This window comes from Mobula hypostoma, chromosome 9 (assembly GCF_963921235.1).
Source record: "Mobula hypostoma chromosome 9, sMobHyp1.1, whole genome shotgun sequence".
In the NCBI taxonomy this organism is placed as follows: domain Eukaryota; kingdom Metazoa; phylum Chordata; class Chondrichthyes; order Myliobatiformes; family Myliobatidae; genus Mobula; species Mobula hypostoma.
Window position 1 is genome coordinate 143,163,946 of NC_086105.1, and position 12,456 is coordinate 143,176,401.

At 45.5% G+C, this 12,456-nt stretch overlaps 1 protein-coding gene across 1 annotated transcript in view; it reads left to right on the forward strand.

The window, feature by feature from the left end:
* Positions 1-12,456, forward strand: part of LOC134352288 (uncharacterized) — a 74,648-nt gene that overhangs the window by 39,105 nt on the left and 23,087 nt on the right. The window contains exon 10 of the mRNA XM_063059578.1: positions 6,832-6,919. Coding sequence (XP_062915648.1) covers positions 6,832-6,919 — 88 coding nt within the window. The remainder of the gene's footprint in view (positions 1-6,831; positions 6,920-12,456) is intronic.

A 12,456-nucleotide genomic window follows, 5' to 3' on the forward strand; every position in this document is an offset into this window, starting at 1 on the left:
CCCGAGGTAACGAGACCCTGGAAGTGGTGCGCCTCTCACGAGTCGGTGGGAAGTATCAGACAACGGCCAGGGTGGAAAGGTACGATCAGCGGGAACCCGGTGTGTGTCCGCCCTTGCCTGGGTGCCGGGTTCACTGCAGAGGATCGACCGCATCTGGAGGAGGGGTCACAGTCGGTGACCTCAGGTGACATCACCAAGGATCTGCCCAAAAGCTGCTTGTGAGCCATATCGCCGGTCTGTGAGTGAAGCCGTTCTGAATGATCAGTTGTTCCTGTTCTCTCTCTCTCTCCCCCCAACGTTGTCCATCGCCAGGGCAACGATTACTGCGAACTGAACTACTAAACTGGACTGAACTTTGAGTCACTTTGAAATTTGGTCATTTACCCCTAGACAACGATAGAGCTTGATTGATGCTGTTATCTTAATTCTGTGCACATGTGTGTTTATCATCGCTGAACTGTTGCAGTTATTATCCTTTCGATTACTGTGTTGCTTGTTTCTTTAATAAAACTTTCTTAGTTCTAGTACTCCAGACTCCAACTGAGTGATCCATTTCTGCTGGTTTGGCAACCCAGTTACGGGGTATGTAACATAAGTGGGGTTCTCGTCCGGGATTTTGAACGCTAAATTTGGGATGGAGTAAATTGATTGGGTTAAAATTCCCGAAAGAAAGAAAAGACAAACAGCAGAAATGGAGGCTGAGGAATTTATAAAGGCGCCGACCTTGGAGGCATTAGAGGATGCCAGGGAATCGGAATTGATAGCTGTGGCCAAACGGTTGAATCTTGCTAAGGTGAAGTCGACAATGAGGAGAGAGGAGATACACAGAGCTATTGTAGAGCACTATGTATCTAAAGGTGTGTTTCCCCAAGGTGAGCTGGGGGTGGTGTCTATTGAAAAACCTGCTGGAGACGCGGTACAGGTACAGCTTGAAAAACTGAGACTCGAGCACGAGTTCCGGGTATGGCAGTTAGAACACGAAGAGAAGCAGTTAGAAAGGCAGGAGAGAGAGTTAGAAAGGCGGGAGAAAGAGAAAGAGGTGGAAAGGAAAGAGAGAGAAAGACAGTTGGAGAGAGAAGAGAAAGAGAGGGACAGACAGTTGGAGAGAGAGGAGAAACAGAGGGAAAGGGAATTTGAGCTGGAGAAGTTAAAGATAAGGGCCGAGCAGGGGCTCGTGCCGAACCAAGGTGGAGGGTTCCGGGCGACCCAGGAGGTTAGGCTGGTTCCCCCATTTGACGATACCGACGTGGATCGGTACTTTCTCCACTTCGAAAAAGTGGCTATAAGTCAGGACTGGCCGAGGGATAAGTGGGTCGTCTTACTTCAGAGTGTACTGAAAGGGAAAGCCCAAGAAGCTTACTCCGCTTTGTCCGCGGAAGATGCCCAGAGGTATGAGGTGGTGAAAGAGGCCATCCTCAGGATTTATGAGTTGGTACGGAGGCATACCGGCAGAGGTTCCGGAATGCGAGGAAGCAGTGGGACCGCATGTATTTGGAGTTTGCCCGTGAGATGCAAACATATTGTGAGCGTTGGTGCGCCTCGAAGGGGGTAGAGGGGGATTATGACAGACTGCTACAACTGATCCTGATTGAGCAGTTTAAAGGTTGTGTCCCTGAGGGAATGAGACCCTACCTCGATGAGAAAGAGGCAGCCACGTTAGCCGCAACTGCTAAGTTAGCGGATGAGTATGCGTTGACGCATAAAATGAAGTTTGCCCCGAGTAAAGGCTACCAGAAGGGTAGTCAGGACAGCGGGGAGAGTCCGCCGGGAAAGTCAGAAAGTAAGCCGGGGACTAGTGAAAAGGATAAGGTAGACCGGGAGCAGTCTGGTAGGAAGTCTCCTGGGGTCGTCTGTTATAATTGTGGGAAAGCCGGACACTTTGCGTCCAGGTGCTTTGCCCCAAAAAAGGAGACGGGAAAAGGAAAAACGGCAATGTTGAATGGCTGTATCGAGCTGTTAAGCGAACCGCTAGGGAAGGACAGGTCTGAAAAAGTCCAGGAAGGGCGCGAGAGGTTTATCTCGGCCGGATTGGTGTCAGTGAAGGAGGGGTTAGAACCAGTTCCAGTGCGGATCTGGAGAGACACGGGAACGTGTCAGTCACTAATACTGAAGAGTGTATTAGAGTTTAGCTCAGAGACCCAGACTGGGGAGGTAGAGGTCAAAGGTGTTGGGGAAGGGACAGAGTCAGTCCCTCTGCACCAGATACACTTACAAAGCAACCTGGTCTCTGGACTAGTCACGATCGGGGTGAGGTCCGAATTACCGATGAAAGGCGTGGAAGTCTTGCTCGGTAATGACATCGCCGGGGAATCGTGTTCCCAGTCGTGAGATTGACAAGTCAGCCTGCCAGCATTGAGGCCCCGCCCATGGACTCACAGGTTCATCACGGGACCGCAGTAGTAAATTTAGCTGAGACATTTCTGCCAGCCTTGTACAAGAAGAGGGTAGAAAATGGAAAGAAAGAGGGTAGTGAGACAAGAGGCAGTGAGGGAGCTGGGACAGACCTAGCAGTAGCCAGGAAAGAATTTGTGCAGACGCAGGAGCGAGACGAGGGGCTGATGGTTTTGGCAGAGACAGCTCTCTCTGACACAGCTTTAACAAGGGAACTAGTAGGCTATTGTGTGGAGGAGGAAGTGCTAAGGAAAAAAGGGAAATCAAGTACAGTACCCGCAGATGAGGAATGGGGGGTGGTGCAAAAGAGTTATGGGGATGAGGTTTTTAACATGGCCCACGAGGTACCCCCCCGGTGGACATTTTGCGGTGCTGGAGGAAACAGTTGGTGGAATCATGAAAGAGATTTACCGGCTGCCCAGGGGGAAAAATGTTATTGATCATGACCGACGCGAACTGAGACGGTCACCGGCTTTTGATATGCTAACAAACCTAGTCGGTGTTAGCGTGGAAATCAATGAAGCTAGGGGCCCCCTGATAAGAGGAAAAAAACATTTTGAAAAGATTAGGATGGGATCGATCAGATGGGAGAAGGCTATTGTTTTGGCCAGGTCTACTGATAAGGTCTCTCCCTTAATCCCCGAAAAAAGCGAATCTTTAGAAGAAGTAATTAAACGACTCACACCCGTGTGTTTGATTGTCCCGAGGCAATGCAAAGAACTGGGACGTTGGGTGATGTCTGTTACAATAGGGTAGCCTAGTAAACAACATTCATATATAATGAGTAATTCAGTGACTAAAGGGCTGATGAACACAGAAATGTGTATTGGTAATTTAATACGGCTGTCTGAAGCCAGCTTGATAGTGAACCTTGAAAAAAATGAATTCGGCCACACGAGGGTCACTTACCTGGGAATTGTGTTGACACAGGGGCAGCTGGCAGCGATGCAAGCTACAGTGCAGGCTATCGCTGACCTCCCAACCCCGACAGACAAGAGGGTCCTCAGAAGGCTCTTGGAGATGGTGGGGTACTGCAGGAAGTTTTGCAATAACTCTGCAGTCAATACCCGTCCCCCTCCTACTAAGCCCTTGCGAGAGAAAACTGAGTCGGAATGGGACGACCCTTGTTATTGTGGTCCGGGACAAAACCAAATGAGAGGTTACATTAGTCGCAATTCATCAGTGTTTTTGGCCACTACGAAGTTTGCTGAGTTGGGGCCTGGTCTAAGGGATTATTAATAACACATGTAAAAGGAACAGAAAATGCGATGACTGTCTGTCAAGGTGTTGACAACTTCAAACTCGCTGTGTTAGCCAAATAGCTGATAAAGATGTATATTTGTGCGTGTATCAAATAATGTATTCATGTTTGTAATTTTTACCTCCCGGTAAAAATCCTTAAAGGGGGGAAGTGTGACGAATACACATAGATAAGATGTTAGCTGTCCAGTGTGATCAGCAGTTGGTCTGCCACCTGTCTTCAAGAGAGTGATAAGGGACACAATGAAACAGCACCTGGAGATGGGTAGAGAGCTGTCTGGAGCGGCTCCCCCTTTGAACCCTGAACTGTTTGAAGTGATGGACAGGCGATACCCCAGCAGGGGGATAAAAAGGGACAGGTTCGCTAAGGCAGGAGACACACGCCACCCGAGGTAACGAGACCCTGGAAGTGGTGCGCCTCTCACGAGTCGGTGGGAAGTATCAGACAACGGCCAGGGTGGAAAGGTACGATCAGCGGGAACCCGGTGTGTGTCCGCCCTTGCCTGGGTGCCGGGTTCACTGCAGAGGATCGACCGCATCTGGAGGAGGGGTCACAGTCGGTGACCTCAGGTGACATCACCAAGGACCTGCCCAAAAGCTGCTTGTGAGCCATATCGCCGGTCTGTGAGTGAAGCCGTTCTGAATGATCAGTTGTTCCTGTTCTCTCTCTCTCTCCCCCCCACGTTGTCCATCGCCATGGCAACGATTACTGCGAACTGAACTACTAAACTGGACTGAACTTTGAGTCACTTTGAAATTTGGTCATTTACCCCTAGACAACGATAGAGCTTGATTGATGCTGTTATCTTAATTCTGTGCACATGTGTGTTTATCATCGCTGAACTGTTGCATTTATTATCCTTTTGATTACTGTGTTGCTTGTTTCTTTAATAAAACTTTCTTAGTTCTAGTACTCCAGACACCCTTGGTCAAAATTTCTGTTGCTGTGAATAGCTAAGAGAGTAAACGATGACCTGATTTCCAAAAAACATTAAGTTAAAGATGACACATTTCTTTAATATTTTAAGCAAGATTACTTTTTTATTCCCATCTTTTACAGTTTCAAAATAACAACAAAGGAAAAAGGCCTGAAGCAAATGTTTGGGCACCCTACATGGTCAGTACTTAGTAACACCCCATTTGGTAAGTATCACAGCTTGTAAATGCTTTCTGTAGCCAGCTAAGAGTCTTTCAAATCTTGTTTTCACCCATTCTTCCTTACAAAAGGCTTCTAGTTCTGTGAGATTCTTGGGCTGTCTTGCATGCACTGCTCTTTTGAGGTCTATCCACAGATTTTCCATGATGTTTAGGTCGGGAGACTGTGAGGCCCATGGCAAAACCTTCAGCTTGCGTCTCTTGAGGTAGTCCATTGTGGATTTTGAGGTGTGTTTAGGATCATTATCCTGTTGTAGAAGCCATCCTGTTCTCATTTTCAGCTTTTTTACAGACAGTGTGATGTTTGCTTCCAGGATTTGCTGGTATTTAATTGAATTTATTCTTCCCTCTACCAGTGAAATATTCCCCGTGCCACTGGCTGCAACACAAGCCCAAAGCATGATCGATCCACCCCCGTGCTTAACAGTTGGAGAGGTGTTCTTTTTTCCCCTTTTTTCTCCAAACATACCTTTGCTCATTGCAGCCAAAAAGTCCTATTTTAACTTCATCAGTCCACAGGACTTGTTTCCAAAATGCATCAGACTTGTTTAGATGTTCCTTTGCAAACTTCTGATGCTGAATTTTGTGCTGAGGACACAGGAAAGGTTTTCTTCTGATGACTCTTCTGTGAAGGTCATATTTGTGTAGGTGTCGCTGCACAGTAGAACAGGGCTCCACCACCCCAGAGTCTGCTAAATCTTCCTGAAGTTCTTTTGCAGTCAAACGGGGGTTTTCATGTGCCTTTCTAGCAATCCTATGAGCAGTTCTCTCGGAAAGTTTTCTTGGTCTTCTAGACCTCAACTTGACCTCCATCACTCCTGTTAACTGCCATTTCTTAATGACATTACAAACTGAGGAAACAGCTACCTGAAAACACTTTGATATCTTCTTATAGCCTTCTCCTGCTTTTGGGCATCATTTAAATTATAATATCGAACCTGCCTCTACCACTTCTACTGGAAGTTCGTTCAACACTTACTTCAAGCTTCCCTGTCCTCCCCCGATAATTGACTTATCACTATATTCATGCGAGGGAAATATGCGCTGTGTTTAATATTAAGTTCGTTAGATAAACCGTTTTAGAAACGAAATTGAGTGTATTAGCCCCTTATTACCAATATTCCGGTCGTGATGAACACCACCCCGCCCCGCCGAAAAGAATCGCCAAAAACGCTTTGTAGATAATAATATTGGAAGGTACACGCATGCGCACTGGTGCCCGCGCAAGGCTTCATGGTCATTGTAGTCTTTTTTGACTGCTACTCGTCCGTTGGCAACCTTTACCCCCCTCCCCCCCCCCCCGCCACCCCACCCCACCCCGGGTCGGCCAGTCCGCAGCGCAAAAAAGGTTGGGGCCCCTGAATTATAGGATTCAGCCCAAACTCTGCGTCAGCCGCCAGGGGAATCCTTATCCCGCCGGCTCGCCTGCCTATGGGGTTTAGGAGCCTCCGAACTGTACTTTATTTTAACGTGCATGAATTGAGTCTGTTGGGTTCGTCAACAACGGACTCATAGGCCTTGGATGAATTGCAGGCTGGTGAAACAGACAGAGCGGAACGCTCCCTGTAAGCAGTGGTTCGGCATGTGACAAGTGATAAGTGAGGTTTATTGTATTTTAACTATATATAGTACATATCTACATAGAAGCGAGACAACGTTTCTTCGAACCAGGGTGCAGAACACGTAACACGGTTGTGAAGGTAAGAATGAAAACTAAAACTGAATTACACATAAATAGCAAACTTGCTATGGTCCCGTCTGGTAATTCCCCTTCTTGCTATTGCCTCCTTATCGGGCCTTAATCCCTCGTTTGATTTCCAGTCATTCCCAGTTCCACTAATTACGGCACCCCTGGTTCCCATTGGCGAATATAGAATAAAATTCAGGCGGCACAGCCATGCTTTGCCAGTTCGGTGGTCGACTCTAGTGTCACGAAACCTTGTTTCCTGATTCCTTGGGGGCTGTCAGTTCTAAACTCCGCATCATTTCCCGGATACGCTACGTGACCCTTGTCTCCGTGTAAAGACTCTCCGGGATACACGTTCCCCGTTCGCGGCGGTGCTAGCGCCTCACGACGCTGCCTCCGCGCCAGTGTCCTGCACTTGGTTTCGTCGTCAGCCTCGTCCTTGCAACAAAACTAAAATGCACTAATATTAAATTCCGACTGTGAGTACGGAACAGATTAAGCAGTGACACTTCGAATACGATGCGGCCGGGAGTTCAGAAGCCAAGTGGTCTGGTGGGGAGGGCGGAGAAAAGAACCTATCATTATGACTGTTCTTGCTTTTATGCACCTGAGTCTCCTGCCTGATGGCAGAAAGAGGGTGCAGGATGAGTGGGTGGGGTCCTTAATAATACTGGGGCCCTGCGTATGGTGGGTAGTAGGAGTGCTGGTAACTTATTGTCGAATAAGTGTGGGGAGGAGGAGGAGAGGGAGGGTTGATGCTGCTGCTTATGCGAGGGAGGAGGGAGGGGGATCTGGAATTCTTAGTTTTTGTTCATTCTGTGGAGGTTTTCTTCTGCTTTGAGGATGTCTGCAGAGAGTTAAGAATTTCAGGTTGTATAATTGTATATATTCTCTGATATTTAATGGAACTATTCAACCTTTAAACTATTTGTAACCTCACAGCATTGCCTGATTTCCGTGGATGCTATCTGATCTGCTGAGTTCCTCCAGCACTGTGTGCGCGTCGGAATGGAAAATTTGTTTGTCTGGCACCACTAAAGCATTGAGCATGTTGAATAATTGTAGTGTGAGGAAATATGTAAATAATTTAAATGATGGGAGAATAATGAATAAGCTTTTCTTTTTAAAAAAAAAAGTGGTGATTCAGTGACATTTCATCTCATTTGCTTACCTGATTTGAGTAATAACAGCCCAAAGTTCACTTCAAATCACCTCGTACATTTTGAATCAGATCAGCCTCCAAGGATAAAAAGCCAGAAGCTATTTGATAACATCACGTTACCGGAAGCCGGTCAGATAAAGGCTCCCTTTATACCCACACTTTCCCTCCTGTCAATCATCCACAGCTTTATCCATGCTAGAATCTTTCCTGTAATATTATAGGCTCATAGATTGTTAAGCAGTCTCATGTGTGGCACCTTGTCAAACGCCTTCTGAATATCCAAGTACACAACATCAACTGATTCTGCTTTGCCTACCCTACTTCTAATTTCTTCAAAGCATTCCAACAGATTTGTCAGGCAACATTTTCCCTTGACTATGCTGACTATGGCCTTTTTTATTATGTGCCTTTAAGTACCCTGACACCTCATCCTTAGTAATTGACTCCAACATCTTACCAACCACTGAGGTCAGACTAACTGGCCTATAGTTTTTTTTTCTTCTGCCCCTCTCCCATCTTGAAGAGTGGAGTGACAATTGCAATGTTCTTGTCTTCCAGAACCACTCCAGAACCTAGTGATTCTTGAAAGATCATTACTAAAACCTCCATGATCTCCTCAGTCACCTCTTTCAGAACTCTGGCGTGTACACCATCTGGTCCAGGTGACCTACCTACCTTCAGACCTTTCAGTTTCCCAAGAACCTTCTCTCAAGTTATGGTAACTTCACTCACTTCATGATCCCTGACCCTTGGAACTTCCACCATACTGCTAGTGTCTTCCTGAGTGAAGACAGATGCAAAACAACTTATTCAGTTTGTCTGCTCTTTCATAGTCCCCCATTACTACCTCTTCAGCATCATTTTCCAGCAGTCTGATATCCACTCTCACTTCCCATTTACACTTAATGTATCTGAAGAAGCTTTTGGTATCCTCTTTAATATTATTACCTAGCTTAACTTTGTATTCCATCTCTACCTTCTTAATGACTTTTTAGTTGCCTTCTGTTGTATTTTTTTTTAAGCTTCCCAATCCTAAAGCAAGATTTTGGTGAATGATGATTGCCATTTGTTTGTGCCCATGTAAGTAATCAGATTGAGTTAAACTGCTGCAGGATCCTGGTTTTTCCTGGCATTTTATACACCTAACATCTTGAATTTGTTGGTTTTTTATTATGTATTGTTGATAATTTTTAGCCAGTTGGTCCTGTATTGCCAGAAGGATCCCTTCTGTTTCTGGGAAGAGGTCTCCAACTCTGTGTCAGGCATTTGAAGCTTCCTTGTCGACCTCTAGTTGCTGGTGAATGCAGCAGGCTAGGCAGCATCTCTAGGAAGAGGTACAGTCGACGTTTCAGGCTGAGACCCTTCGTCAGGACTAACTGAAGGAAGAGTTAGTAAGAGATTTGAAAGTGGGAGGGGGAGGAGGAGATCCGAAATGATAGGAGAAGACAGGAGGGGGAGGGATGGAGCCAAGAGTTGGACAGGTGATAGGCAAAGGGGATATGAGAGGATCATGGGACAGGAGGCCCAGGGAGAAAGACAAGGGGGGGGGAACCCAGAGGATGGGCAAGGGGTACAGTCAGAGGGACAGAGGGAGAAAAAGGAGAGTGAGAGAAAGAATGCGTGTATATAAATAAATAACGGATGGGGTATGAGGAGGAGGTGGGGCATTAGCGGAAGTTAGAGAAGTCGATGTTCATGCCATCAGGTTGGAGGCTACCCAGACGGAATATGAGGTGTCTTGGGTCCACAGCTGTCGGTGGTAATAAATTCCACAAATTATCCACACTCTGTCTAAAGAAATTCCTGCTTATCTCTGTCCTTACAGATGTCCTTCTATTTTGAGGTTGTGCCCTCTGGTCCTAGACTCTCCTACCATTGGAAGCATCTCCTGCACACCCACTCTGTCTAGACCTTTGAATGCTCAAAACGTTCAGTGAGATTCCTCTGTCCCCTCTTTCTTCTAACCTCCAGTAAGTAGATGTCCAAAGCCATCAAACACTCCTTTGCTCATCTTCCTCTGCTTCTGAAACATTGTCTTTGTGCGCTTGGTAATTGTGGAACAGCAGCAGATGCTGGAAGCCCAACATAACAGCAGAAACTGTCTGTGGGTTATGTAGCATCTGCGGAGAGAGATCAGGGTTAATGTTTACTCAAATCAAGGGAAACAAATTGAATCATAGTCACAGAACTATACAGCACAGAAAATAGGCCCTTCAACCCAAACTTGTTCACGTCAGCCAAGCTGCTGAAATGAGCCTGTCCCATTTGCCTGTGTATAGCCCACTTCTCACCGCACATTTCCTACCCATGTTCCCATCATTGTAATTGTGCCCTATCCTGCCTATTCTTCTGGCAGCTCATTCCACATACAGGTCGCCCTCCGGGTGAAAAGGTTTCCCTTCAGGTCGTTTTAAAGCTTCTCCCTCTCACCTTAAACCACTGTCTCTAGGTTTCAGTTCACCTACCTTGCGAGAATAGACTGTGGCTCCTCACCGTAACTGTGCCACTTAAAACTTACACTGTACAATGTATGGTAGTGTAATATTTAGTGTACCACCTTACAGTGCCGGATGTAAGATTGGGTTCAATTCCCTTTTCTGTCTGTTAGGAGTCTGTCTATTCTCCCCATGACTGCGTGGGTTTCCTCCCACATTCCAAAGATGTAAAAATTAGTAAGTTGTGGGTATGTTATGTTGGCACCAGAAGCACAGTGGCCCTTACGGGCTGCACCCAGCACATCCTTGATGAAAGAGACACATTTCATTGTATGTTTTGAGGTATATGTGACAAATGAAACTAACCTTTATCTTTATTATTTTATTTGGCAGACCGTAAGATATAGAACAGAATTAGGCCATTCAGCCCAAAATATCTGCTCCACCATTCCACCAAGGCTGATTTATTATTTCTCTCAACTCCATTCACTTGGCTTCTCCCTGTAACCTTTGATGCCCCGACTGACCAAGAACCTTTCAATTTCTGCTTTAAATATATGCAATGACTTGGCATCCACAGCCATCTGTGGTAATGAATTTCACAGATTTACCGCCCTGTGACTAAAGAAATTAGTTTTCATCTCTGTTCAAAAGAATTTTCCTATTCTGTTCTGAGGGAACGATGGACAGATACTGGGCACAACACTTGCTGGAAATCTGAGGTAAAAGAGAATGTTAAAAATTACCGGTAAGTCAGGCAGCATCTATGAAGAGAGTAAAATGAATTTAAATTACAGGGTAGTGTAGCAGTTGGCGTAATGCTATTGCAGCATCAGCGATTACCGATCGGAGTTTGATTCCCACCTCTCTGTGTAAGGAGCCTGTATGTTTCCCCAAGACCACGTGGAGTTTCCTCTGGGTGTTCCAGTTTCCTCAAACAGTTCAAAGATGTACAGGTTAAGGCTAAGTAGTTATGGCCATTCTATGTTGGTGCTGGAAGTGTGGTGATAATTGTGCTTTCTCCAGCACAACCCTTGTGTCACAGTGAGTGCTGAACCCAGGTGCCGGGGAATGGCAGGCTCCCATGTAGTGACGGAGACAATAGGTTGTACATAGGAATTCCAACAGAACAGCAGTGGCACGACTCAGCCACACTGAGGAGTCATTCTGAACACAGGGACCGTGCAATGAGCGCTTCTTCTATTTCTGGCAGTTTAGATGCATTTACGCATATTACTGCCCTGCACAGAATTATGATTAATCATAGAATTTCCAGAAACTCAAATTCTCGAATATACACCATTCGTACGTATAAACTGAATAATAAACTCTTCAATCAGATGGTGGTTCTCTTGGTGGCCAAACAAGGATTTAATAGAAAAACAAAATACATTTAAGTCAGACAGCCTCTTGAACAATATGCTTCTTTCAACTTTATATCGATTTCAACTCAGCAAAACATGCTGAACTGTCTCTGGGCTACCACAGTCACATAATCCAGTAGGATGTTTTCCTATTATCTTTAAATAATAATTTAGCCCACAATGCCCCAACCTAAGTCTTGTAAATTTCACCATATCTCTACGATTTAAAAAGTAACAGTCTGAGACCTTTTTAACTAGTGAGTGACAAGAAAAGAAAGCCTTCCCTTTAATTCATTTTTCCAATCCTCCTGCCACTTCTTCTCTACACCTTTTTTTATCCTACTTCTCAATTCTGCTCTGCCTAGGGGTACTCTAATTACTACTTGCCTGCTCTGTAAGGAAGACTTTGCAATGTCATCCACAGTTTCATTTCCCTCCACCCCAGCATGTCCAGGTATCCATGTAAATCTGTCTGCACAACCCATCTTCCCTACTCTAAACAAAACTAAGAGAACTTCAATAACTATGTCAGAACTAGCTTTAGATTTATTCCCTTTTATAGTCTCTAAGGCAGCAGCAGAATCTGAACAGATGATAACCCTGCATGGTCGAGAGTCTTTTATCCACCATAAGGCCCAGAGGATTGCTAATAATTCTGTTGCAAGACAGAAACACCATCAGAAACCTGGTGACCAATCTTAACTCCAAGTTGAGACACGTACATCCCAAATCCTGCCCTACTACTCTCTGGGTCCACTGAACCATCAGTAAAAATCTTCAGATAAGATCCCCATTTATTATTTAAATATCCATTTATGATCGACGCTGTTGACATTGCTCTGCTTCCTTGAAGCTGAAAAAGGAGGAACAGGTCTACTTCTGGTGCTAGCAAAAGCCAAAAAGGAATGGGTGGCAAGGAAATTTGGTCAGCTATGTCTTCCTCAATTAGTTTCAATTTCACAGCCCAGTTATTAACCAAATCTCAAAATGGGTATCTTTTAA